The sequence below is a fragment of the Ambystoma mexicanum genome, chromosome 7p (assembly GCF_040938575.1).
Source record: "Ambystoma mexicanum isolate Mex_15411 chromosome 7p, UKY_AmexF1_1, whole genome shotgun sequence".
Lineage (NCBI taxonomy): Eukaryota > Metazoa > Chordata > Amphibia > Caudata > Ambystomatidae > Ambystoma > Ambystoma mexicanum.
The window spans coordinates 187933828-187961098 of record NC_090939.1 but is presented as its reverse complement, the minus strand read 5'-3'; the positions used below and the strand labels follow the sequence as shown (position 1 = coordinate 187961098).

The 27271-nt window shown below is 44.8% G+C and overlaps 1 protein-coding gene across 1 annotated transcript in view; it reads right to left on the bottom strand.

The window, feature by feature from the left end:
* LOC138525817 (interferon-induced GTP-binding protein Mx1-like) overlaps window positions 1–27271 on the bottom strand; it is a 1137278-nt gene that overhangs the window by 443465 nt on the left and 666542 nt on the right. The window contains exon 8 of the mRNA XM_069636045.1: window positions 14679–14823. Within this exon, the coding sequence (XP_069492146.1) occupies window positions 14679–14823 (145 nt within the window). The remainder of the gene's footprint in view (window positions 1–14678; window positions 14824–27271) is intronic.

The window sequence follows — 27271 nt, the reverse complement described above, 5'->3', positions numbered from 1 at the left end:
CGAGGGATTATAGATCGAGGGTGATAACCATAGGAACAGAAGAAAGGCGACATCTTAATGGCCGAATGTCTGGAATTATTATATGCAAACTCGGCTGTAGGCAGCAAAGCCACCCAATTATCTTGTTCAGCATTAATATAAGCCTGCAGATATTGTTCCAGAGTAGAGTTTAGCCTCTCTGTCTGCCCATTCGTCTGCGGGTGGTAACCTGACAACAAAGCCCTCTCGATGCCTAGGTTTTTGCATAAAGACTTCCAGAACCGGGAAACAAATTGGCTCCCGCGGTCAGACACAATCTTGTCCGGGAGACCATGAAGACGAAAAATGTCCCTGACGAAAACCTGAGCCATGGCTTCTGCTGTGGGCAGACCTGAGAGTGGTGAAAAATGAGCCATTTTGGTGAAAGAGTCCATAGTAACAAGGATACAGGAACAGCCTTGCGAGAGCGGTAGATCCACAATAAAGTCAGTTGAAATATGGCTCCAGGGATGGGTAGGTACCTCTTCTTGTTGCAAGAGGCCCACCGGTTTTTGAGTACAATATTTACTTTGTTTACAAATGGCACAGGTCTGAACGAATCGCCTGACATCCTTAATAAGATGGGGCCAGTAGAAAGTCCAGAGTGCTAGATTGCCCCCTGTGTCTGGCTGTTTCATGATCATGGCACCACGAAAGGACCTTCTTCTGAAGTTCCTTAGAAGGTATCCACAGCTGGTGTCCCTTAAACATCAAACCATCCCTCTTGATTAAACCAATCGGTTCTTGGTGACCAACTGTTGCTTCTTTGACTTGGTGCAAGAAAGAAGAAAGGGTACTCACGATCTTGTTTCTAGGAAACATCCTCTCCAGAGAGCAGGTGAAATGTTTGGAGCCATACGTCTTCCTGGAGAGGGCATCAGCCAATGTGTTTTGACTTCCAGGTATGTAAGTAATGAGAAAATCATATTGAGAAAAAGAAATGTGCCTAACGGGCCTGTCTGGAGTTAATACAATCCATAGATTGTAGCACCTGTAGGTTATTGTGATCGGTCTTTATGATAAAAGGATAGGTGTTACCTTGGAGCAGATGTCTCCATTCCTCACATGCCTTTTTCATAGCTAATAGCTCTCTCTCTACAACAGAATAGTTGCGCTGACTCTCGGTAAGTGTCTTTGACAGATAAGCCACCGGATGTTCTACGCCTTGGTGATCTTGAAGAAGAACTGCCCCTATGGCAGCGGACGAAGCATCAGTCTCTAGAATAAATTGCTTAGTCTGATCAGGCTGCCGTAGAATGGGTGCTTGGCAGAACTGCTCCTTGAGATGACGAAAACTATCCTCTGCCTTGAATTCCAAGTGAACGTCCAGAGGATTTCTTCAACAGGTTGGTAATGGGTAAAACAATGTTCGAGAATCCTGCTATGAACCGCCGGTAAAAGTTGGCTAGACCCAAGAATCTCTGTACCTCCTTTACTGAGGTAGGGGCCGGCCAGCGAAGGCTGGCGTCTACCTTGCTCTTATCCATCTGTATCCCATGAGGTGACAGAATGAAACCCAGATAGGGAACAGAAGAAACCTCAAAAAGGCATTTCTCTCTCTTAGCCAAAAGATGGTTACACTTGAGTCGAAGAGAGAAAAATGGGCGGGATCCTCTTTTTTGATGGGGGCCTGACTCTGGAGGATGGGAGGTTCAGAGCTAAAGAGAAAGTAGAGTCAACGGCTACCCAGGCCTAAGGCGTGACAGGGGGTCGCAATATTCCTTGCAGTGGAGCTAGCAAACAATACTAGCTGTGGAATGAGGATCACCGTAGAGTGTAATAAACAGGAAAGTTTATTTTAACAGGAAGACTTATTTTCACCATTCTTTGTGTGCCGTGGCACATAGTGCATGCATACGTGAAATACATTTACAGGTTGCATATCGGTGGGTTAGTAGTCATACAGTAGTGACCAGATATTTTATGTATTGTTTACATTCACAATACATTTAACATTGTCGACACATCGGTGGGTGTTTCTGGTTCGGTAGGTTACAGAGTGCAGTGGCTGGATGAAATGAGGCAGCGCTGCAAGGTAGTACCGAACTGTCTTCAGGACATCAAGTCGTGGTCGGACTTAGTTAAGTGAGAAGAGCATCATCCTGTAGTTTAAGGGTGGAGAGCGCTATTTAGAAACGGTGATTCAGGAATAGAGACAAAGTGAAAATGGAGCTGCAAGGAGTGGACCTACCATGTGTGAGTGAGTTGACGCCATGGCGGTGGTCTTGTGTTTGTCCAGCTGTCGGTGAATACGGCTGGGGTAGGCAGTCTGCGGTAGTCAGATGCCTAATTCTGGTTGGAAGGGGGTCAAAAATGACAGTGCGGTGGTTAATACTAAAAAACTAAAACGCACGGGTACAGACTTATCGTGCAAGGTGTTCATGATTTGCAAGGAAAAATGGGTCGAGTGAATGCCATTATAGTTAGAAAAACGGACTGTGCGGTAGGTGCCGTAGTCAGGGAGGGCTGGTATTGAAGAGGCCCTTTGCAATTGTATTGGCGACCAAAGGGAGGCGGCCAGAGGGAAAACTAAATAAAAATATATATATAAGGCTTGTTAGTAGTAGGTGAGTCATGATCGAATCATGACGGTGAACATTCTAATCCGATTTTAAGGGTGAGAGCGGTAGGGTAGGCCCCTTGATAAATGGGTGCTGGGACCGGCGGCAGTGAATCAATAGACGTGACCGTGCTCGTTCTTACCTGTGTCGAATTGAAGAAGAGCTGTGTCACTGCAGGCTAGTTGTGCGCATGTGTGCCCTGGAGGGTTATTTGACCAGAACGAGGCTGAAGCTTGGCCCGAACGCGCATGTGCAGTGGGGCAGTGTCTGGGTGAAGAATGAACGCGGGTGCGTTGAAGCTTAAAGAGCTGTCCTCATTGGTGGGGAACGGAGAGATAGCTACCGTCATGTATGGCAGCAATATGTGTGTAGATTAGTAGAACTTAGTAATGAATTTGTCATGGTTGATACACACGTAATCTCTAGATACGACAAATCTCTTGGTGTGGAGACGGAGTTGTTAGATCTCCTGAACATAGGATGTGCAAAGCGGTACATGAGACACGTCGATATAACAATAGGGAGAACTGCATTCGGTGCGGTTACATTGTCGAAAAAACATCCATAAATACAGCATAAATATGAGAAACATCATGACAAGTGGGAGACAACAAAAATAACAAAAATAAACATAGCTAACGTTTAGTGTAGTTTCAGCAGCGGTGTTCGTTTGCAGGGTATTTGGTTGCAGGGAAGATTGTTGCAGACCAATTGTTGCACATTGGTGTTGGAACTCAGTTATTTGTTAAAGAAAAGGTTCCATTCAATGGAAATGTTCAGACCATGTCTGACGGAGTCAAGGCGATATATCCATTTTTGCTCGAGTTTGCGAAGGGCAAGGTCTCTATTGCCCCCTCGGAAGGGGTTGCTCACTGTCTGCAGTATTGCCCAGAAAATGTCGTTGTGGGTATGTTTCATGGCTTTGTAGTGTGCTACTAGGGGTTTATCTTCTACTTGGTTTCGTACACATGACCGATGTTCACAAATGCGTTGTCTGATTTCTCTCTTGGATTTGCCTACATAGATGAGGTCACAGGGGCATTTAATGATGTAGACGGACCATTTGGTTTTGCAGTTGGTGAAGGAGTTTAGGGTCCACAAGTTGCCTTTCAGATCAATTGTCTTGAGGTTCATTGTCAAAATGCAGACGGAACAGTTACCACACTTAAAGTGGCCTATTACTGGCGGCAGGTTCCACAGAGTACTTTGTGTACTGCTTGGGACATCTACTTCTGTGTATGTGTGTACGAGGCGATCTTTTAGATTGCGGCTGCGTTTGAACGCAAATCTGGGTTTTTCTGGTGCGAAGGAGTCAGTGTAGAGCTTATCCCAGTGTTTGAGGACCGTTTTTCTGATTGAATTGCTTAAAGGAGTGAAAGTCGTGACGCATGTCATTTTAGTATTGGACTGTTCTCTTTTGGTAGTAGTGAGGCAGGAGTCTCGATCAGTGTGTTTAACTCGTTTTCTTGCTTGACGGACGATGTGGCTGGGGTATCCTCGCTCCTTTAGGCGTTTAGCCAGTTCTTTGCTTTTAGATTCGTACTCAACCATTGTTGAACAATTACGCCTAATCCGTAGGAACTGGCCGTACGGAAGGTTCGTCCTAAGGCTTGATGGATGGAAACTGGAGTACTCGAGTAGGGTGTTTTTGGAGGTCGGTTTGCGATATAGAGTGGTGCTCAATGAGTTGTTTTCATTTTTGTAGATTTCCAGGTCCAGGAAAGGTATTTTGTCTTTGTTAAAGTCGATCGTGAATTTAATGCAGTTGTTCTGTGAGTTCAACCATTGGAGGAACAGGTGGAGATTCTCTTTGGATCCTTTCCAGACCATGAATACGTCGTCAATATAGCGTAACCAGCAAATGATCGAATTTTTGAACGTGTTGTGTTCATTAAAGATGGAATTCTTTTCGAAGGCGTCCATAAACAGGTTGGCTACGTCCGGTGCAAAAGTCGCCCCCATACTGGTCCCGTGGCACTGCTGGTAAAGAGTCTGTTTAAGTATGAAGTAGTTCTCCATGAGGGCTATTCGGGTGCATTCGAGGAGGAATGCTGTAGGTGGTTCTGCTGATGATCTGCTATCTAAATAGGTTTTAAGTACTTGTAGACACTCCAATTGCGGGATGCTGGTATATAGTGACTCTACATCTAGCGTTACTAGTAGGTCTTCTGGTTCGGCTTGTATGGTGACTAGTTTGTTTATCATGGCCGTTGTATCCTGGATGTAAGACGGCATTTTACAGATGAAAGGCCTCAAGAAATGGTCTATGTAGATGGAAAGTGGCTCAAGGACTGAGCCAATGCCTGCCACGATTGGTCTTCCAGGCGGATTAAGTGGATTTTTGTGGATCTTGGGGAGCAAGTAGAACGCAGGGATGATCGGGTGTTGGTTTACCAGAAATGCTTTTTCGTCGTCATCTATCCAGCCTTCTTCATGTGCATGTCCCATCAGACTCGTGATTTCGGACAGGATCCTGGACGTAGGGTTGGAAGGTATCTGTCTGTAGAATTTGGTGTTAGACAATTGTCTGGTGACTTCTGTGTCGTATAGGGTGTTGCTCCAGAGTACGATACCTCCACCTTTATCTGCTGGTTTTATGAGAAAAGACTTGTTGTTTTCTAAAGATTTGAGTGCTAATCTTTGCGATGCAGAAAGGTTGTTCCTATAGGGGGTTGGTTTATCGAACATATTGCGTATTTCGAGGAGAATGCGATTTTCAAAAGAGAGAATTTCAGGGCATATCATCGAGGAGAGTGGAGTGAAAGTTGACGGAGGTTTTAGGCCAGTGGTTTTCGGTGTTTCTTGTTCTGGGCTATCTCTAAAGAAATAGCATAGGCGGATCGTGCGGAAGAACGTGCGTATTTCGACCTCTGTGTTAAACAAATCAGCACTGGAGCTCGGGATGAAACTGAGACCTTTGCTCAGGACTTCAATTTCATTTATTGACAGAGTGTGATTGCTAAGATTGAAGATGGGGATCACCATGTTTGTTGCGCTCGTGGGGTCCAGTTCCGTGTGCGCATGGGGTGTTGTCCTTGGTAGCGGGGTCTCCCGCGTTGTCCACTCCCTTGAAAAATCGAAGATTGTGGTTGATTATCTTGTCCACCGGTTGCCGAGTCTGAGTCGCTGCTGTTAGAGCTGTTTGAAAAAGTCACAAATTTCTTCCTCTGCTGACTCCGGGGGTTTTGTCTGTTGTTGGACGACTGTTGATTCAGTTGGTTATAGAAACCTGGGACCAAATAAGGGTATGTCTTTTCTTCCTTATAGTTCTTAATGTCGTTTTGTAGTTTCCACAACTTTTTGTCAATAGTGAATTTTTGAAATTTCTTTATTTCTTCTTCGATTTTGTCCAGATGTACTTTGATTTCCGGTATCACAGAATCGTTCTTGATTTTGTCTTCAAGGGTTTTAAGTTCTTCACTTTGTGTCTTAGTTTCCTCGTCTGCTGTCTCAATTACTAAAATGACCCAGTCGCGGGAACATTTGTTGCCAACCCCGCTAAATTTGGTCATGAAACGAGGATTGTCAAGGAAGACCCGGGGTATGTTTTTGACTTGAAGGCCTTCCGGAATAACGCCTGCTTTTAGGTATTCTAGCATAAGTTTGCCATGCGATTCTGTGCGGGTGAGTTTTTTCTTTTTCTGTAGTAGGAGATCTAGATCGTTTAGTGCCGGATCTTTCACTGGTGCTGCCGGTGTTGTGGTTACACCAAGGAGCGATGGGGTATCTAAGAGTTTTTTTATATAAATCATCGGAGAAGCTAACAATGTTTACCTTCTCCATTTGGTGTTTCTCCACTTGAGTCGAGACAACACTTCAGTAAGATGTTTGGTATGGTCGAGCATGTTGTTGGAGAAAACCAAGATATCGTCGAGATAAACAACCACTGAAATAAATAAGAGGTCGGAGAACATGCGGTCCATAAATCTTTGGAAGACAGCCGGTGCATTTACGAGCCCAAATGGCATTACATGGTATTCAAAGAGGCCAAAAGGTGTCCTGAAAGCAGTCTTCCATTCGTCCCCCTTCCTAATGCGGAGCAGGTGGTAGGCGTTCCGTAGATCTAATTTGGAGAATATTGTGGCACCTTGGACCGCTGCTAGTATATCTGGGATCAGAGGCATGGGGTAGCGGTCCTTCTTGGTAACTTTATTAAGACCTCTGTAGTCGATACAGGGTCGCAGATCAGTGAAACCCCTCTTGGGGATAAAAAACAGTGGGGCTCCAGCAGGTGATTTGGACGGCCGGATGAGACCGATACAAAGATTGTCATCCAAATATTTCCTCAGGACATCTTTCTCCTTCATCGATAGCGCAAACATCTTGCCGAAGGGTACCAAAGCATTGGGTGTCAGGTCTATGGAACAATCTTCAGGCCTATGGGGAGGTAATTCCAAAGGAGAAGAGTCAGCGAATACTGCCTCAAAGTCCTCCAGTACTCCAGTATCTGCGAAATCGTATGGACTCCAACTGTAGCAGCAGGCTTACTAGAATACGTCCTCACTGTTTGGTAATTGACGTCCTGCAAGCACTGTCTTTGGCAGTAAGTAGAGGAGAAATCAAGACGGTTGGAGGCCCAATCAATGTAGGGATTATGCTGACGGAGCCAAGGAATACCCAAAATGAGAGGGAAATGAGCTGCTCGAATGATGTCAAATGTTATATTTTCAGAGTGTTGGTGGATGGTGAGCAATAACGGTTCTGTAGATTGGGTAATAAGGCCAGAGCTCAGAGGTTTGCCGTCCACGCCCCCCACCTTCTGTCCCTCCTGTCGGTCTATGCGCTTAGCTCCCACCTGATTGACCCATAGAGTGCCCGCAAAGTTTCCGGCGGCTCCACAATCGAGGAGAGCCAAAGCCTCAATCTGGTTTTCCCCGATGGTAATTTGTACAGTAATGACCATGAGGCGAGAGTCTTGGGAGGAGTCAGATGAACCGATCGACATGGAAACATAGGGACTATACAGCACCCCTCGACATCCCGTCCCTTCTAGGATCGAGGGTGTTCGTTTTCCGACCGTTTAGAAGATAATTCAGGGCAATTCCGTACAGAGTGTCGGTCTGATCCACAATAAGCACATAGGCCCTGCTCCCTCCTTCTCTTCCTCTCTTCGGGAGTAAGAGAGCGGCGTGTAGCACCTATTTGCATTGGTTCTTCAATTTGTTTGGATGAAGCAGGAGGAGGAGGGGGTACGCCAGGGAAGCAAGATCGGCTTCGCCGTTTCTCTTGTCTCCTTTCTGTCATACGAAATTCGATCTGAAGGGCAGCTGTCATTAAAGCAGCTGGTGATTCTGGGCGAGGAGAGTGGGCCAATTCGTCTTTTAGATCTTCTCTAAGACCTCGTCGGAACAAGATTATCTGAGACTGTTCTGACCAGCCAGTTTCCAAGGCCAGCCTTTTAAACGTTGAAATATATGACAGCACGTCAGAGGATCCCTGTCGAACATCCAGCAGGTCTTCCCCTGCTGACATGGCGACTTCACGTCTTTCAAAAGTACTCTTGAGAAGTCCCAAAAAGGCCCCATAGTCCTGTAGCACAGGGTCAGAACTGGTTACCAGAGGAGTAGCCCAGGCCAGGGCATTTCCTGACATATTGGAAATCATAAAACTGACCTTGGCCTGGTCGGAGGTATAGGTGCGGGGCCTGAAAGTAAAATATACTGTGCAGGCCTCTAGAAACTCTCTCAACCTTTTCGGTGAGCCTTCAAACTTGCCCGAAGAGAGAGCCATGGGAGGCAGATCTATGGAAGGTGGCTCCCGGGAGGCTATCATCTGTTTCATAAGGGTGTTCTCGGCTTTCATATTTTGCATCTCCAATGAGAGATTCCGTACTTGCTCAGGGGTGGCCATTGTAGATTGTGGGCGTTGCAAACTGTCAAGCTTCGGGTCAGTAGCACCTGTGGTATTCGTCTCTTCCTCCCCCTCCTCCTCACCTGTGTGGTCGCTGTAGTCTGGACTGATGGATCTTCAGGTCCAGTAGTCTTTCTCTCTTTGTAGGTCGACTGTGTCTCCCACGAGACGAAGCCACAGCAGAGGCCAGATTAAGGCACCCCGCTGGGACCCCGGTACTGGGAGGGACAACTAGGGGAAAAAGCCGCAAATGGCAGAAAAAACCCCTGCTGAAGGCACCGGAGTCCTAATGGAAGTTGAGCTCCGTGGGAAGTAGCTCTCGAGGATAAGCAGGTTGCAGGATGCGAAGCCGACCGGGAGAGGTGAGAGAAAAGCAAACCGGGCAAGGTGCGGAGAGGGCACGGCAGGGGGAAGGGAAGCAGAGCCCAAAAGAGCGGAAAATGGAGAAGAGATAGCAGAGCAGAACTTGAGAGAAGGAGAGCGTAAACAACAGCGGCAGCGAGGAGAACAGCTGACGGAAAGGTTGCAACGCGAGGCGCTGAAAGAAGGCGGGGCCTAAATAGGAAACGTGAGCTAAGGGAAAAGACTAGACCGCGCAATGCGCTCGGCTATGATAAACCCGGGTCCTTGGCCAGAGACGCCAGGAAGGAACGCGGCGCGTGACAAAAGGTCACTGCTGTCACCAGTTTATCCTTTTAGCACACCTAGAGTAACCAGAAAATCCTCTGAGTCTTAGTCTAGGGCAAAACAGAAAGGGTATCCCATTGCACTGCAGTGTAAGCTGCTTTGTACCATGATAAAAGTTACCACAAGTGATACAAAGTACATGGTAACATGACTAAGGAAAACAAGGTTTCCCAATACTGACAGCCTGAAGGACATGTCAGTTTCCCCATAACATATAAGCAAAAGCCAGTGTAGTGAAGCTTAAGGCTTCACTGTACTGCAAAAAGTACAGGTCAGATTAAAAAATAAAAGCAACCAGTTCGAGGGTCCATAAAGATGGGAGGAAAGGTGCAGTAAAGAGAAATCTTTCCTAACAATAGTGCTTTCCATGAGGCTAGGGAGAGGCGGCCGCTACCCAATAGTTCCCCTAGGGGTGGTTTAATGCAGGAGGACCTCATGGGGAGGGGATTAGAACGATCATCAGGGATATAGCCCATTGAATAGTGGAAATACCTAACATTCATTAGCCTTCCCAACTGTTCCGAATCATTTTGTTGAAAGCCAACCTATGTACTTCTGTAGTATAGGGGATAAAATCTAAATACAAAGGTACTAGGACAAAGAAGAGCACAGGTGACATGAAGGTCATTGACTGTGCTAGTACTGGTACGAGGTGATCCAGAGAAGGCATGATGATTAAGGTATCAACAAGAACAAAGGACTTTTACAATCCGCCAGGGCAGGACTGGCAACAATGTACGAGTATGGATGACAGACAAACCAAGCTGTTAAACCCAGCCGGGAGAGGCAACAGGCACAGAAACCAGAGGGAGTTTCAAACACTGTGGGCAGACCAGAGTCGGAGAAGAGCGGAGGATGCCGGCGAGGCAAGGAAGAAGTTGTTCACGGGTCCAGCTGATGCAGACCCTAGAGTGAAGCAGAAGCGAAGAGCCGGGCAGTAGGCAGGAGCTGCCGCAGCACTGTGGAAACCTAAGAGAGGAGACTGGTGCAGCAAAGAGAAGAACCCCAGTCATAAGTAGTCCCATTGGCGTGCTGAATTCCCTTTGAAGAGAACGGGAGGTGCGAGAGACCCAGAGGCGACACGATGGTGGAAGCTAGAAGGGCCAGGGACCCAAACACTGATAAGCCAAGCATCTGAGGAGCACCTCCTCATTGCAGTGGCAACCATAAGCCCACTGACCACCACAGTAGGGTGGGGCCCTAACACTGATAAGATAAGCATCCGACGAGAACTTCCTAGTTGCAGGGGCTGTAATAAGCTCACTGACCACCAGAGAAGGGTCTGGGCCCCAACAAAATGGAACTGAGCAATTGGGGAGTATTTCCTTGTCGCAGTGGCATCACTGATCCCAGTGATCAGCAGAGAAGGATTGGGGACTTTGCTAACAACAAAATAGATGGTAAAGTGTGAATCAAGCTGAGAGTTGTGAGAAAGAACTTTTGAGACACCAGGAGAAGGGGTCAAAGCTCTTGGAATATTCGCTAACGGGTATCACCCCATTAATGCGCAGCAGAAAATGCAGAGGACAAAGATGTTGACTTTTTTTACTGCAAATTGCAATCCAAACCTCGGGAAGGGCAAATTCCTGGCACTTGTTTACACGGATGAGGCGTTGTAACTATCTACCAGCCCTATGGGCATGAGAAAAAACCTGCACATTTTTGTTAGGAACTTTCAGTGGCGCTTAACTTAGAAAAAACTAAGGTGATGGTATTTGGTTGAAAAAGTTGTAAGAAAATCAAGTTGAGAATCACAGTCGATGACTATGTCCTAGAGCAGGTGTGCCACTATGATTGCCTAGGGATTAGGTTTTCGGAAGATCTTTCATGGTCGGCTCACCTCACTAAGAACGTTGTGACCCTGGAAAAATACAGTGGTGGAGTCTGTTGTTTTTATAACAGACATAGCAGAGGTGCTGTTTCCCCTGCTTTAAAACTTTACAGAGCTCAGGGCTGGGCATCAACAACATATGGGGCAGAATTGTGGGGTCACTGTACATCTGTTGAGCTAAATGTGGTCGATAATAACTTGCGATCACTACTTATGCAATCAAAGGGTGCTCCAATGGCTAGTTTGTACTGGAAATGTGATCATAAGCCCTTTAGTGAAGTGGTAGCAAACAAGCCACTGTTCTACTGGATCAGATTGTGGAGCTCACCAGAACTTGTAAATTATAGAGAAGCACTCAATAGCTTTCAGAATGTACCTGGATCAGGCTCTCTTACATGGCTTAGGTTTATTTGCAAAGGTCTTGAGGACCTTGATTTGGCACATTTGGGCTAATCCTATGGCGTGTTCACCTAGATTCAAGGTGCTGGTTAAAACAAAGTGTCATGAGGCTACTATCTGGAACATTAAAACGGGCATGTGCAGTGTTGAGGACGGGTGAGTCATATATAATGTTAAAGCAGTCAGCAGGCTTTGAGCCTTATTTAGATTGTATGGCCCCCGCATATGCCCAGTCTTCATTTCTTCAATTGCGTACAAACACTCGTAAGGTGGCCTCCTTTACAGTAAGGTGGTCCAGTTCAAAGGACACACAATGGGCCTCATCATGAGTTGGGCGGAATACCAAGTGGGATTCCGCCTAACTGTATTAGCATTACCGCCCAACCCTCTGTGGTATTACCGCCGGATCGCGGTTTGAGCGGTAACGGTAATTCCCCATTGGGTCCATCGGGTCAATTAGTGCCCATTGGGTCAATTAGTGCACGCTAACAGCACAGCGCTAATTGCGCCCGAAAATGGGAATTTTCCAGGCGCATTTACCCCCACTGACAGCTGGGGGTAAATGCAGCCAGGCTGGAGACTGGGCGGACCCTTAAATGCGGCAGCAACACCGCTACTGCCGCATTTAAGGGCTACCGCCCAACTCGTGATGAGGCCTAATGTATAGTCTGCAGTAATCCTGAGGAATCGATAAGACACTAAATGTTATTTTGCCCAGGGTACTCTGAACTGAGGAAACATTATTTGTTGTCACTTTTCCATTTGAAGGAAATCAGACAGACTGAAGCAGCTGTGACATTTTGCAAAAGTACCACAGATATGAATTTTGTTTATTTTATCTCAAAGTTCCTTCATAGAGGTTACAAAGAGCAAAAAATGTAAAGTAAAAGTACGTAAATATATTTGTTAATGGATTTTAGTATGTAATGATGATGATTTTAGATTTTATACTAACTTTGTTTGATTTTAAGTGTGCTGAATGTTGTTTGTAATTGTTGGTTATGGATCGCTGGTCCTAACATGTTCCATTGCGATGAAATGTTGCTTTTATGGTTTGTAAAGCCAAATAAAGTCATGTTTTGCACACAATTATATGTGGGGGGTGGGTTATGGTAATAAATAATGTGAGGAGAGTATGAAAGGGGCTTGCAGTGTCTCCCCCTCTTATAATTGCAAATGTCTTTTGGATTTTCTATGCACAGTAATCAGATAGATGGCTCTATAGACGCCAGGGGAAGGGAGTCGTTAGCCCTGGCCTTGTTGTGAACTGTGCTAAGCAACACCAGGAGAAGGGAGTCATTCTCCTGGTACCAAATTGAGAGTTGTAGAGACGCCAGGGGAAAGGAATCATTCCCTCTGGTTTTACTGGAAACTGTATTGATCTACACCAGCAGAAGGGAGCCATTCTCCTTGATTTGGAAAGACTGTGGGAAACCTGCAAGCCAAGGGAAGGGAGTAATTCCCCCTCGTATATTGTTGTTGTCAGAAAACATTCTTTTTGAACAATATCCAAGCATCAGGAGAAGGCAGTCGTTCACCTGCAGAAGGAAATTCCTGTTAGTTTATCCTTTAGTTGTGTAGTGTGAGGGATAGAAGTAGGTTATGACACAGGACGGTGGTGGTTTGATTTGGTGGACATTCTGATGGACCCTTTTGTATTAGTTTTCATGCAGCGAAACCCCTCCTAGAAATAGGAATAGTGAGGGACTTTTTATACACAAATAAAGGGTTATGACCAAAACCATGCCACCTTTGTGTCAGCTTCCTTCTTCGACACCCTTACACCCCCTATTATTTTATTTATTGGGCATTTATAATGCGCCTATACACAATGTGAGGAGCATCATGGAAGGGACCAATTGGAGAGGATTTTTGCAAAGCCTGCAGAGTTTAACTACACCGACTTGTTGACAGGAGCAGAGGCCGGCAAGGCCGATACTCTGGAACCACTGCCGGTCAGAAAGCGCAGTGAGTAGAGCGCTCGCTTTGACATCCATGCATCGTCCCGGTCCATGGTGCACAGTAGGGAAGTGCAGCCAGGCACAGCAGGCTAGTAGCTGGATGGTCAAGCGGAGTTCAGTCGACCAGTCGCGTGAGTGGCTCCGCAGTGAGACGCGGGCCAAGCAGACTTCATATCCCTCCCTAGGAGCAGTGCTCAATCCAAGCAGGTATGCAGTCTGTTTGTTTTTGCATTGATATAGTGCTACAAACCCTCAGGCATCTGAGCGCTGCTTATTTCCCACAGTGTGTGGTGCTCATTTATCAACCTCGGGAGGATGAAAGGCTGAGTTTGGCCCTGCCACGGTTTGAACCTGCGTGAGCAGACTCTGCATGGATGTCAAAGCGAGCGCTCTACTCACTGCGCTTTCTGACCGGCAGTGGTTCCAGAGTATCGGGAGGTGGAAGAGAGAGGAAAGCCCCAGAGCGTGGAAGGAAAGAAGAAATCCCAGAGTGGGGAGCAAGAAGGAGACAAACACAGGAGTGGAGAGCGAAAGACACACTCCGAAGCATGAAGAGAACCGGGAAAGCCCAGAGTGGGACAAGAGAAAGAAACAAGCCACAGAGGGAGTGGGAGGGGTGGGGGGGGAGAGAAAGAGACCCACCTCAAAACGTGAAGAGAACAGAGAAGCCCCGGAGTCGAGAGATACAAAGAGACAAAACCCAGAGTGGCAAGAGGAAAGCGAAGACAAACCCCAGAGTGGGGAGAGAACAGAGAAGCCGCAGAGTTGAGAGAGAGAGCGAGAAAGAAACAGCCCCCGGAGTGGGGAGAGAAGAGAAAGAGGTAAACCAGCGCCAAGGACTTTATTTATGTTTAAGCATCATGGCATCATGACAAACACCCTTTTGACTTTCTTTTGTAGAATAGGGCTGGCGCTTATAGAGAAAGGTAAAGAATAGTCCTTTTGGTTCTGGAATAAACAAACGTAAAAAATGTACCTTCGTGCCGAGTCCAGCTTCTGACCTTGTAAGAGACCCAAGACGACAGACAAGAAACAAAGAGTCCACGCCTAACAGCTTTATTCAAAACCCGTAGCTTGTACTGGGAACATCTAAAGGGCAGCATCAAGGACCATGGCATGAGCTTGAAGAAGGTGTGCACATGGGCAAAGCACTGGTGTATATGTATCCATACACACGTTTTACCTGCTCACGATGCAATAGAGTTTGTCCACATAACTGTCACTGGAGATTTGACAGCTATGTGCCAAAACCTAGATACATGTGAAAATAGGTTATTTATTGTTTGGCAACTACTAATTCTAAAACATACAGAACGATACTTGCATTTACATTTCTGAAATCTGCTGAAAATCCATTTCCTTTGAACTTACAATCGACTGTGCCTACATCAAGAGTGTTCTGCCAGTTGTTAAACTCATTTCGAACTTTTGTGTACAGCCTCTTTTTCCTTTTATGCAAAACAATATCCTCTCCAGAGGCTGCTTTTAAAATATCGTCAGTAAATGTTTTGATAACCTACAAGATAAAACCGCATACATTTAAAAAATAGTTTTCAGTGCAGAGCAAAAATAACTTAGGTGGATGTTTGCACTTTTCATATAGCATTTTATGCATACAAATTTGGAACATGACTAGAGTACACAATATTAGGCCATGAGCAGTGAGCCAGTAATGTCCTTATGCAATCTCTAGCTGACTTATGGAACAATATCAATCACATTTCCCAAAACACACAAAATTATGGAATTACAAAGGGTGGACCACAAAGCATTCACCAATATATACTGTAAAGTAAGTGAGTCAAGTAGGTTTATTTTGGGTATAAAAACTGCCAAAACACTACTAAATCATTTTTGATGTACATTTCTTTCATCAGTGAACGTTAAAAGTGAAACATACACTGACAACCCAGTTATTTCTATGAGAGAGGTTATTTCCCCAGATGTTAATATTGAGACCTTTTAATGCCATTTGATGCAACAATGGAAGTAACTGTCTATGGCTACAGCATTTGAGAATGAGGCAAAGTAGTAAGATGTACATTTAGTGGAACTGATTTATAAAGTAAAAGCCCCACTCCACTACAAATGATAGTCCACATTGTGATGAATCCAGGGTATTCGTCCTTTTTCCACCTCAGGGGTGAGCCACCCCCTTTGAGGCTAGGAAGGTGAGCCTGCTCCGCAAAAACCTTCCATAGAGGTTTGGATAAGCAGGACCTCACTCGGAGTGACTTCCCCTTTGTGGAAAAGGACTCCCGGATTAGAGTAAAAAACCCTATACATCTGTACTCTCAGCCTATATGGTGACCACAGAAGCTATAAAGATGATGACATCTTTTTTGACTGATACCACTGCTGAACCCACCTCAGACCTCACATATTACATTCGGAAGCCTGTAACCCCTTGCATCAGAGATACCTATAAAGACTCTGAAAGTCCTCTCCTGGAGGAGGAGACTCCCTGTTACAGAACGGAATGGCAGAGGAGGGGACCCGCCGAGTGGATGCTGTTCCTGGAGTGCGGAGCAGAGACTGCCTGGAGGCTGGATCACTAAGAGGACTTGGTGGGCCCGGAGCCCGCAAATCGCAGTCGAAGGCAGGAATGCCCGGGACAAGAGCTCCTTAAACTCTGTGCTTAGGATCTGAGCCAGAGAGAGAACGGCAAGTACTGGCAAGGCCCCATGAAGGTCACCACAAAGAAAAGACACTGCAAGGCAGTTCAAGACGAATGCCGCCAACACAAGCATCACTGACCCTCCCTGGTAGAAGCGTTGCAGATAATCAGGTATGTAGGCCGCTCAGAAAGAAGAGAAGGGGCGGGTGATTGCTACAAAGGAAGAATCAAAACCCTGAACCCCTTTATGGCTATGGAGTACAGAAGCAGGCTAAGCAGACTAAATCAGGACTAAGGAGTCCCAAGCAATAGAAAAGAAGATAAAGATATTGATTCCCAACAGGAGGAAGGGACGAAATCTTCAGCAGAAACTCAAGAGAGTCAGACTAGCAAGTCCCAACAAGAGAAAGGGACACAATCTCCAATAGAAATTCTAGAGAACCTGATTGCCAAACAGGATAGAGCAACACGTTCTCCAATAGAACTAGATTGCAACTCCCAACAGGATACTGGAACGCAATCTCCAGTAAAAACTCAAGAGAACCAGATTGTCAAGTCCCAACATGAGAAAGTGACAATCTCCCATAGAAATTCAAAGTCAAGAGACTCAGGGTGCTGAATCCCAAGAGGAGAAATGGATGCTACCTCTAACAGAAAGCTATGCAAAGGAGAAACAAGGGGCTGGGGAGCCCATGCAAAGCCAACGAGTCACAGTGTCTTGAAAGAACGCTGCCTCGAAGTGGGGAATCTCGAGGGAGCGAGGAAGGCTTCAAGAGAGACGTTGATGGAGGGGAATAAGTAGAAAACTCTCCTGGATACCAGTGATGAGCATTTGGGTGAGTTGAGTGATTAAGGACTTGTACTATGCAGTATAGACAAGGACTTGAGAGAAACCTGAATTTGCTTTTATGAGGACTCTTACCTTTTCTGTATCTATGAGGAACTGAGAGAAAGCTGAATGGATTTGTTTTATAATAACTGTTGCTGTGATCCAGGCCAGGGCGTTTCCTGGGAAGAACTTATATTAAGAGAGTGTATGAAGAAGCGGAGGGCAGAACCCCACAGTGAAAGCATGTTTCTTTGTTTCATTTGTTTCATCCAGTTTTAGGGCCAGATAGGACAGGTTTAGGGTGGAGGAGTGTGTTTTTGGTTATTCTGACATTTGGACAAGAACCTTAATTTTACTTTCATAGGAAGGAACCCCACTTTTAGCAGTAGGGCAAGTTAGGCATTTTCTGAATTAAACTACTTTGAACTATATCGTCTGGTCCGAGTCGTATTTCTGGTTTACCACACCATGTAGACAAGCTGGTTGGGAAAAGCTGAATCGCCAAAACAGTGACTGATCAACAGATTGATGCAAGGGTTGGAGTCTAACAGATAGTTGCTACATGTGTGGGAAATGGGTAGTGGAATATGGTGAAGATCAGTGCTAACCAACCTGGCCTCAGGCAAGAGTGAAGGCATACACATCAACCATTATATGGTAATACGTGTGCGCTCTTTAGAGTTTTGAAATAATAAATAACCACAATAACAAGTTTCATTTTTTCATTAGGGCCATTGAGTGAACTGATTCTAATGTAGTAAAGATCCTAATTTCTCTCACCAAGTGGGTTTTTGTTAAAAGGGAATATAATGAAAATTAGTAAATTGATTTTATGTATAAATTTGTTACTTATCAGTTTTAAATGGGATGTATGTTTTTAGTATGTTGTGATAGTAGGACATGTAAATAGGTTTTGCGTTATGTTCTTTTGTACGTATATTAGTTATGTGTTTTATACATGTCCAATATTTGTAAAGGTGCTTTGTGCCAAATACAAACAAACAAAAAATAAATAAAATGCCACAAAACTGCACACGCACATATGTTCTAGCTGCAACCTGCCATGGCAGCATAACCACAGAAAGAATTGCTTAAAAACTGCTACGTTACAGTTAGGGATTTGAAAATAACAGCATCTAACAGCGGCCCAATCTTGTTCCTTGTGCATATTCCTGCCCATTTGACATGCATCTATGTAGCCATAAGGACCTTTCCCTTTACAGTGACAAACAAAGGCTGCCTTGCAAGCTGCTTGTAGCGGGTGAAATTAAAGTCTGATACTGCAGGTAATATAAGTGAACCTCTTTACTAAGTTCCTGTGACAAGGTATATATATCAGGTAAGTCCAAGGGTAAGTAAGTAGGAAGGTACACAGGAGACATCCACCGGCCTCTCGCATGCTGCTTCACTTCAACTGACATTCATGGAATTTACAGGGGCACTTACACCACAACATTCCACAGGCATACATTCCACCAGGCATTCTATCAAGCAAGCATTCATGCAGGATCAAGGTGGGGAACACAAGACACAACACGCCTCCCTTTCTATGGCCCTCATTACGACCCTGGCGGATTTTTTCCGCCATCGACGGACTTTTCCGCCATGGCGTAAAGTCCGTTTACGCCATGGCGGATGGCGGACTTACCGCCCCATTCCGAGGTTGGCGGGGCGGTAAGTCCCCATTGACCCATTTACCCTTCCCCATTCCCATTTCGGCCCCATAGGGCTCAATGGGAGTGGGGAAGGCGTTAATTACGCCACCGTACATTACGGTGGCGTAATTAACACCAAGGTCCCATAGCGCCATGGATTTTTACGCCCGCAAAAAGCGGGCGTAGAAGTGACCATGGCGCTTTGGGAACTCGTAGTTGGCGGTAAGGGGTCGGCGCAGCTAACGCTGGCGTAGACCCCTTACCGCCAGGGTCCTAATGAGGGCCTATGTCTTTAACATCACTGGACATCCATGTGGGCTCCCTTTCTGTCAGGAAATCATTTCTTTTTGCAGATGTTTCCCTCATCTCAATGGGACCCCCAACATATCAGCAGATGTCTTGTGTGATGTTATACTGATTTTTGGGAATGAGGTGTTTTTATACCTCACTCCTTGGCTTAACTCCCCTTTTTTGGGAAAACCACCAGTACATAGGGATGGCTGTCCCCTTTAAAACATCTTTTTGTGTTTCCCCTTAATTTTCTTTTTAGTGTATTTGTTACACATTCCAACACACTACTGGTGGCAGTGGTACATCTTTTAATCATTGTTGGGTGCCAAACCCTAAGCCAGTAGGCGTAGCCGGCCTCCAGCAACAAGGCCTGCACTAAAGCCTCATACCTGTCCCAGCCTATCCACGCCTTCCCAGTCGATGGAACAAACACAAGGTACTTTCTAACCATTACCCCCTAGAGAGTGTGGTGACCTGTCCTGCCCCCTGCAAAGCTTGCCCACTTAAGTACATACCTCCCGACGCTCTTTGCCTACTTGTATGCATTGCTCTATAATGTTGTCTGATCAAAGTGCTTTACCCTTACATGCGCATGGTCCGAAATGTAGGTTTTAGGCACAGTATGAAGGGATCTGCGTCCTTAGCACCACCTACATTAGACTGTAGCCGGACACCAGCACTCAACATGTCCCGTTTACAGTATAAGAGTGTTCCTTGCCGCCTAGACTAGATTATAATGATATTCAGATGATAGCACACTGTAAATCGAATCTAGCTGCTAGCACATCTAGGTCCAGTATGTTAGAATTTTTTTCTCTGCATTTTTACACTACAAATGTACTAAATGTTAGCACACTGTATACTATAGTCACCAGTGTTTCAGGCCCCCTGTACCAAAATCAAATCTAGATGTTAGCACATCCAAGTCCAGTATGTTAGCATCTCTTCTATGCATTTTTACACTACACATGTACTAAATGTTAGCACACTGTATACTTTAGTCACCAGTGTTTCAGGCCCCCTGTACCAAAATCGAATCTAGATGTTAGCACAGGTCCAGTATGCTAGAATATTTTTCTCTGCACTTTTACACTACAAATGTACTAAATGTTAGCACACTGTATACTGTAGTCACTAGTGTTTCAGGCCCCCTGTACCCTGGTACCAAAATCCAATCTAGATTCCAGTAAATAGTACCTTCTAGATATAGCACAGAAATTTACCTTGCTATCCACACTGGAACAATACCCAGATGCTAGTACATAGCATGTACCTGGCATAGACAGAAAATGTCCCCTGCCTGTTCTACTAAAGTCGTTCTGACCCTACTACTTACCTCTGCTATCCTTATTATGATGGCCCTTACTATCAAAACAAGCCCCCTAAAGGATAGAAACCTGAGACTCAGGTCTAGATTGCCTAGCATCTACGAACCTATAAGAAACGACCCCAATAATGCCAACAGACTATTACCCAGCCAAAGAACTCTCCTCCGACAGCAACGCAGTCTACCCATACCTGTGCTCAAACCCCTACCAAGACTCACACAATCCAAAATACCTTATCACCTAAAGCCCTTCTAACAGCCAAACCTAACAGTTCTTTAACGTCAACAGGATCCCTCATCAACGCTAGATCAGTGGTAGCCCATGCTACTGAAATTGCTGACATCCTAAATAATGATAACCTGGACATATTGGCCATAACTGAGACTTGGCTATACGAGGCTGCAGGACCAACTCTAATGCTAGCAGTCCCTGACAGCTACCAAATCCTCAGAGCTGACCGGCCCAATGCCAGAGGTGGTGGCCTAGCCATCATCTTCAAATCTACCCATCCTATCAGACTTGCAGCGCCAGCTTCCTACTCATCCTGTGAAATACTCACAGCTAAATTGCCCCTCTCTAATAACCGCACGCTATCAATCCACCTGATGTACAGACCCCCTGGGCCACTGGGCACATTTGAAGACAACCTAACTAGCCTCATAGCCAACAATACCAAAGACTACTCTCAAACTCTACTGATGGGAGATTTTAATCTCGGCTTCAATGATACTGATAGACATGCAGAGTCAGTTGCAGCTCTGCTAAATGACCACGGTCTTGATCAGAAAGTCCTCTCCCCTACCCACATTAAAGGAAGGACCCTCGACTGGGTATCTGAACTGAACCATCAACATTACCGATATTGCTCCACAAACGTGGACAGATCATTATTTAATAACCTTCTCCGCCACACTAGATCTTCTCAGCCCCAAGACTAACAATATGGTACCCCCTCTCCTGACCAGAAGTAAGAAGGATATAACTGTTGAAAAACGTATCCCTCTTCTCCTTCATGCTATCTCTGGATCGGAAAGTAACAATCCTGACACCTTAGTAAATACGTTTAACGATGCTATGACTAATGCACTGGACTCAATTGCTCCTGCCAAAATGTGCAAAGCCAAACAGGAAGCCCATTTAAATGCCTGGTTTACGCCTCATCTCAAATCCCTAAGATTACAAAAAAGAAAGCTCCAATCTATTTGGCGTCACTCCCCCTCTGAAAACAACAAAAATAACCTAACTGAATTTGCCAAATTTTACAAAAAAGAAACAACCAAAACTAAGAAGAACACCTTCAATGACAGGATTGAGAAAGCTAACTAATACTAAAGAGCTATTTTCCATCCTCCGCGAATTGGAATCCCCATTCAACCGATGGACAATGCCCCTAAAAACAAAGTATGGTGCACCAACATACAAATGCCCTATCAAACAAAATCTCCTCTACAATGCAAAATTGCAACAACAAAAAAAGGCCACATTGTCATCCTCTGATCAACAAACTTCTCAACCTCAGGAGACTAGGACAACCACACCCTTCAGATTCAAGACTATCTCCATAATTGACAGAGAAAAAATAATACTCTCACTCAAACTCTAAAACTGCCCAGCACAAATAATAAAGGACGCAGCTAGGGACCTAGCTCCCTTTATCTCCAAGCTTATAAACTCCTCCTTTAAATCAAACACGGTACCCGCCAATCTCAAAGAATCCTGGGTCCTCCCATTACTTAAAAACAAACCCTGGACCCCACCATCCCTACCAACTATAGACCGATTAACACTGTGCCATTTCTACTTAAAATCCTAGATAAAGCTGCCTACATACAAATCCAGGACTACCTGGAAGCCAACCACCTACTTGGCTCACAGCAATCTGGTTTCCGCCCCCTCCATGGCACGGAAACAGCTTTGTTATACCTTAAGACACAAATTGAGGAACTAAAGGATAATGGAAAAACAGCTTTGCTCCTCCTACTGGATTTGTCGGCACCCTACGACTTGGTGCACCATGCAGTCTTATGCAACCACCTCAGATCTGCCGCCAATTTCACCGGAGATGCTATAGCCTGGGTCCAATCCTTCTTAACCAATCGCACCATGAGAGTCTTCTCCGCCTCTGCTGATCCTATCAAAATAACCTGCGGTGTCCCACAGGGATCATGTGTCTACCCTACCATGTACAACATCTTCACCAAGCCTCTGTTTGACAATTTGGACAGACTGGGTGTCACCTACACGAACTAAGCAGATGACACCCAGATCCTCATACCCCTTTCGAGCAACTTTGAGGCAGACTCAGCCTTGGTGACAAGATCTACACCCTCATTCAGGCATGGATGGCATCCCATGGCCTATGCCTGAATGACGATAAAACAGAGATACTAATCTTAGGCTCTGAAGCCAACGTCCAAAAACTAAGCCCAAACTATGCATCTTTTAACATTGATAACAATCCAATCAAGGTTATGGCTGTGGTTAAAACTCTTGGATTCTACTTGGACTCCTCCTTCACACTTAAAAAGCAAGTCAACTCCCTTGCCTCCTCTACAACTTATACTTGCAAACTTATCCAAGCATCCAGACCGTACCTCTCTAGTGCTAGCTGTATCATTCTAGCCAATGCTCTTATGTTGAGATTAGATTATTGCAATGCCCTGTACTCAGGAGCCAATAAATACATCACAGAAAAAATTCAAAAGCTGCAGAATAACACCTTGAGAGCAGCATTGGACATCCCTTATAGAGAGCATATTACCAAATTCAGGAAAGAGGTTAACTGGCTGAAGATAACGGATAGACTCCTCCTCAAAACAACTTCCCTTAGATCCAAATGCCTGAACAACCTACCTCCCCCGTATCTAGTGGAAAAGATCCCTAGGAGAACAGCTACCCGTCCTACGAGATCTGCTAACACATTAATGCCAGAGACTCCTAGGTTCAAACGATCGACAGCGGGAGGAACCAGCTTTCCTGTTAATGCTGCACAATGCTGGAATAAGTTACCACTTGACCTCAGACTTGAACAACCTTACCCTAAATTTAGACATAAGGTACTCAAATGGCTGCGCGCCGATACATAACCTGACCTACACCACCCCTACCACACCCGGCCTCTACCTAACCTTTGTATCCGCGAACTACGTTTTACTCTAGGTAACCGTGCATGCATGATCACGTATAAGGCTCTATATGCTACATAGATATATGATATTGATTTATAGATATGATTGTATATATGTCTATATTGATAAACATGCTAGTGCTCCCTGGACATCCTAAACTATGCTCTGTATCTTTATGTATTTTTGCATCTGTGTTGTATATGTTTGTGCCAAGTACTGTAACTAAGCTTAAGACTTCTTGTGTATATTGTTGCGCCCGGCTACCCAAGGGTTTGGTGCGCATTACCAACTAAATAAATAAATAAATAAACAAACAAATAAATAAACAAACTACCGTGCTAACATATATTTTTACAATGAGGTAGCCATTTTACCACCATTGTGGTCCAAAATGTTTAAAACCTTGTGTTTTAAGCCTTCCTTTTGTTATGCTGTCCTTTTTGGTCTTCTTCCTCCCAGAAAGTCTCGGAAAGGGCCATATCTCATATGTATTACTGGGCCTGCGGTAGCGGCCCAGTAGTTATGGTTAAGTTGCGCAACATATAGGAAGACCACTTTTTGAGCGGCTTATAACTACGCTCCCCGTGGACGAATCCTCATCAAACATTGCATAAAAAGTATATGGCCCACTCTGCATCGGTATGCTAAGCTTGGTGACGTTTCGTAAAGGGGGGGAAGTTGTAGGGGGGTCCCAAAAATGTGTTTTTTTCCATAGACATAATGGGAAAAATCTTTGCTCACGCCTACAGCCCAAACCGCTGGACGGACTTTCACCACATTTGCAGCAGGAGCAGCGGCTTGGTTCCGAAAGCGTGCTTTTGTTAATTTGGTGTAAATCCGTCTAGTAGTTTTTTTTAAAAACAACGAAAAAGTCAAAATAATTAGTGATATCTGTGTCCGGTCTGCAGACTCATTTCCCTGTTCGGTCCGCGGACCGGACTCTGATTGTCTTAGAAGGCAACTTGGTGTCCGCGGACATCGGAGGCGCCCACTGATTGGATGGTGAAAAGCGCAAAGAGCGTCAGATTTTTGGAAATGCCCACCATCGCAGTAAAACCATTTAAAAAAACACAACATTACACTTGTCAAACTTATCGAATAATCACTAGGGAGTTGAGGGGTGATGAGGATGGATGGGATATGGCTGCAAGAAGCAAAAAACCAGGGTTTTTCCACCGTAAACGTCTGAACGGTCCGGGTCCAGATATTCCCGAACAGTCCTGTCAAGTTCACAGACACCTCTGCATTACAGGATTGGTGGAAAGCAGTTCTTGGATGGCTTATAACTTTGACGCCACTTAATGAAACTGCATGAAATCTTGCAATTATATTCCTAACCTGATTTTGAATGTGTTTGCAATGTTTGGTGGGATTCTATCAAGAGGGGGCAAAATTAGAGGGGGGGGTCCCAAAATATTGTAAAGGCTTATACATGTGGTTCCATTTGACAATTTTACACAAACGTTTGCAAAAATTATAGATCTAGATATAAATGTTCTTGCAAAGTTTGGTTGGATTCTGTCAAGAGGGGGGCAAAATTAGAGGGGGGTCCCAAAATATTGTAAAGGCTTATAAATGGGGTGCAATTTGACAAATCTACACAAAAGTTTGCAAAAATATTTTAGATCTAGATATAAACGTTTTTTGTAAAGTCTGAATGGATTTTGTGAAGTGGGGGCAAAATTAGAGGGGGGTCCCAAAATATTGTAAAGGCTTATAAATGAGGTGCCATTTGACGTATATACATTTAAGTTGGCAAAATGATTATAGATCTAGATATAAATGTTCTTGCAAAGTTTGGCGGGATTCTGTCAAGAGGGGGCAAAATTAGAGAGGGGGTCCCAAAATATTGTAAAGGCTTATAAATGTGGTGCAATTTGACAAATCTACACAAAAGTTTGCAAAAATATTTTAGATCTAGATATAAACGTTTTTTGTAAAGTCTGAATGGATTTTGTGAAGTGGGGGCAAAATTAGAGGGGGGGTCATATTGTAAAGGCTTATAAATGAGGTGCCATTTGACGAATATACATTTAAGTTGGCAAAATGATTATAGATCTAGATATAAATGTTCTTGCAAAGTTTGGTGGGATTCTGTCAAGAGGGGGCAAAATTAGAGAGGGGGTCCCAAAATATTGTAAAGGCTTATAAATGTGGTGCAATTTGACGAATCTACACACACGTTTGCAATAAGATTTTAGATCTAGATATAAATGTTTTTGTAAAGTCTGAATCGATTTTGTCAAGTGGGGGCCAAGTTATATGACTATTGTATGTGCATACATTTTACACTTTTGAAAAAATAAAACATGGGTGGATTTCCAGGAAACGTGTTTAAGGAGCATTGGCAAGGACCTTAAAGCATGGTTTTGCAAATGTGCCCGTGTTTTATTTTTTGACAATTGTCATAATGTAGGTACAAAAAGATAGTGCTATAACTTTGGTGACTGAGGTGTAGCCTGTGGCCATGGGCAGTGGCTACATTTTCTGGGTCATGGAATAAGGTCATGATCCGGCCAATGTGGCTACTGGCCATGACCATGAGGGACAACACATGGGGTTAAAGTGGCCATGTCCACCTGAGACCGGCTTTGTGGTAAAGTTATTTGAAAGTGAGATAGGTTTGAAAGAGAAGAAAAATTTGCTTGTGGTAATATGGTCATAGGTTTTCTCTCTTCGCCTTCTGAAGGCTGCCATGGAAAGCTAAGAGAGGCCCTGTATGGAACCCTGCCTTCCTTTTCCATGGTGGCCATCTTGGAAAAGGATTTTCCTTCCGTGTAGGAATAAAAATCCAGTTTTTTCAGCATCCTGGGTTCCCGCTTTGGGAAGCTGAGGTGCTAATGGCCTTCATTCCCCATTGCAGGGGCTGGAATGGGGGGATAATGGTCCGGAGACCTCGTTATCCACCCTTGCTTCGCTTGGGCTGATAACTTGGGCTGTCGGGCTGGTATCCACTGTTCCAGTACCTGGAACAGGGGATGAACGCCACAATATTCCCATTAGCATAACACAAAATGCTAATGGAAATGTTGGAAAATCTTATTGAGTCTATGTACTTTACTGAGAAATGTAAAGTAGATGGAGTCTATACGTTTTTTGTTCTATTTTTTAACTGTGAATGTTGCTTCCTAAAGGAACATTTCTTTTGTTTTTTGATGTATTTATGTTTTTTGGCAGGAGAGCTTAGAACGAAAGGTGGTGAGGGAAAAAGAGGGAAGAGGCTCCAAGCACTAATATGGAGGGGCAGGTGGACAGGGGAAGATTTGCACATATGTTACTTCTAAGGTAAGGGGGAAGTGTTTCTCATGCTCCTGAATTACCACTTCAAAAGCACTTTGAAATTGCTCCCCTCTGCAGAATGTTGTGTTGTAGTATATACAGAGGCCTGTTGTCTTAAAAAAATATGTATCAACAGCCTCTTTTATTGCTTGCAACGTAGCTGGTGGGATTTTGGGTCCCACAGAAGTAGGCTGTGTGGTTACAGTATTGGTTGAGGAAGAAGAGGTGGAGGAAGATAGCCTCCTACTTGCTAAGAAAGGAACAACCTTTCTGAGAGCATTACGCTCATTGGATTTGGCGTGGCAGCACATGGGGGTGGTCCCGTAGGAGTACTGGCCGGGGAGTCTGCGACTGAGTACAAGTTGCACTCAGTGCATTTCACTTTGTTAGTTTTAGCCTTTGGTACATTCCCAACAGTGGTAAAGAACTGCCACACCCATGATTCTCTCTGGGTGCTAGAGGTAGGCATTTCCTCTACCTCATCTTGGTCCTCTTCATTGTCTTTGGAAGTACTGCACTTTTTATTTTTGTGAAGGTCCTCCTGCTGGTGGTGGTGGTGGTGGCTCTTGGGGAGGAGGGATGGCAATAGCTGATGCCATTTTTAAAATAAATAGCAGTTTTGCTAAAGTTCTTCCAAGTATGTACTGTGTACTAGATTGTTAATGGATAATGAGTAAGTATAGGTGTAGGAGCTGTGCAAGGGAAATTTTGAAGTTGAAAGTTCCTAGATCAGTAGAAAATGCAGTTCCGAACTGTCCGCGAAGCACGGATCTGATCGCAAAGTGCTGACGCGTTCTCAGATACGTCATCATGCGTATGGTCACGTGGCACCGTTCG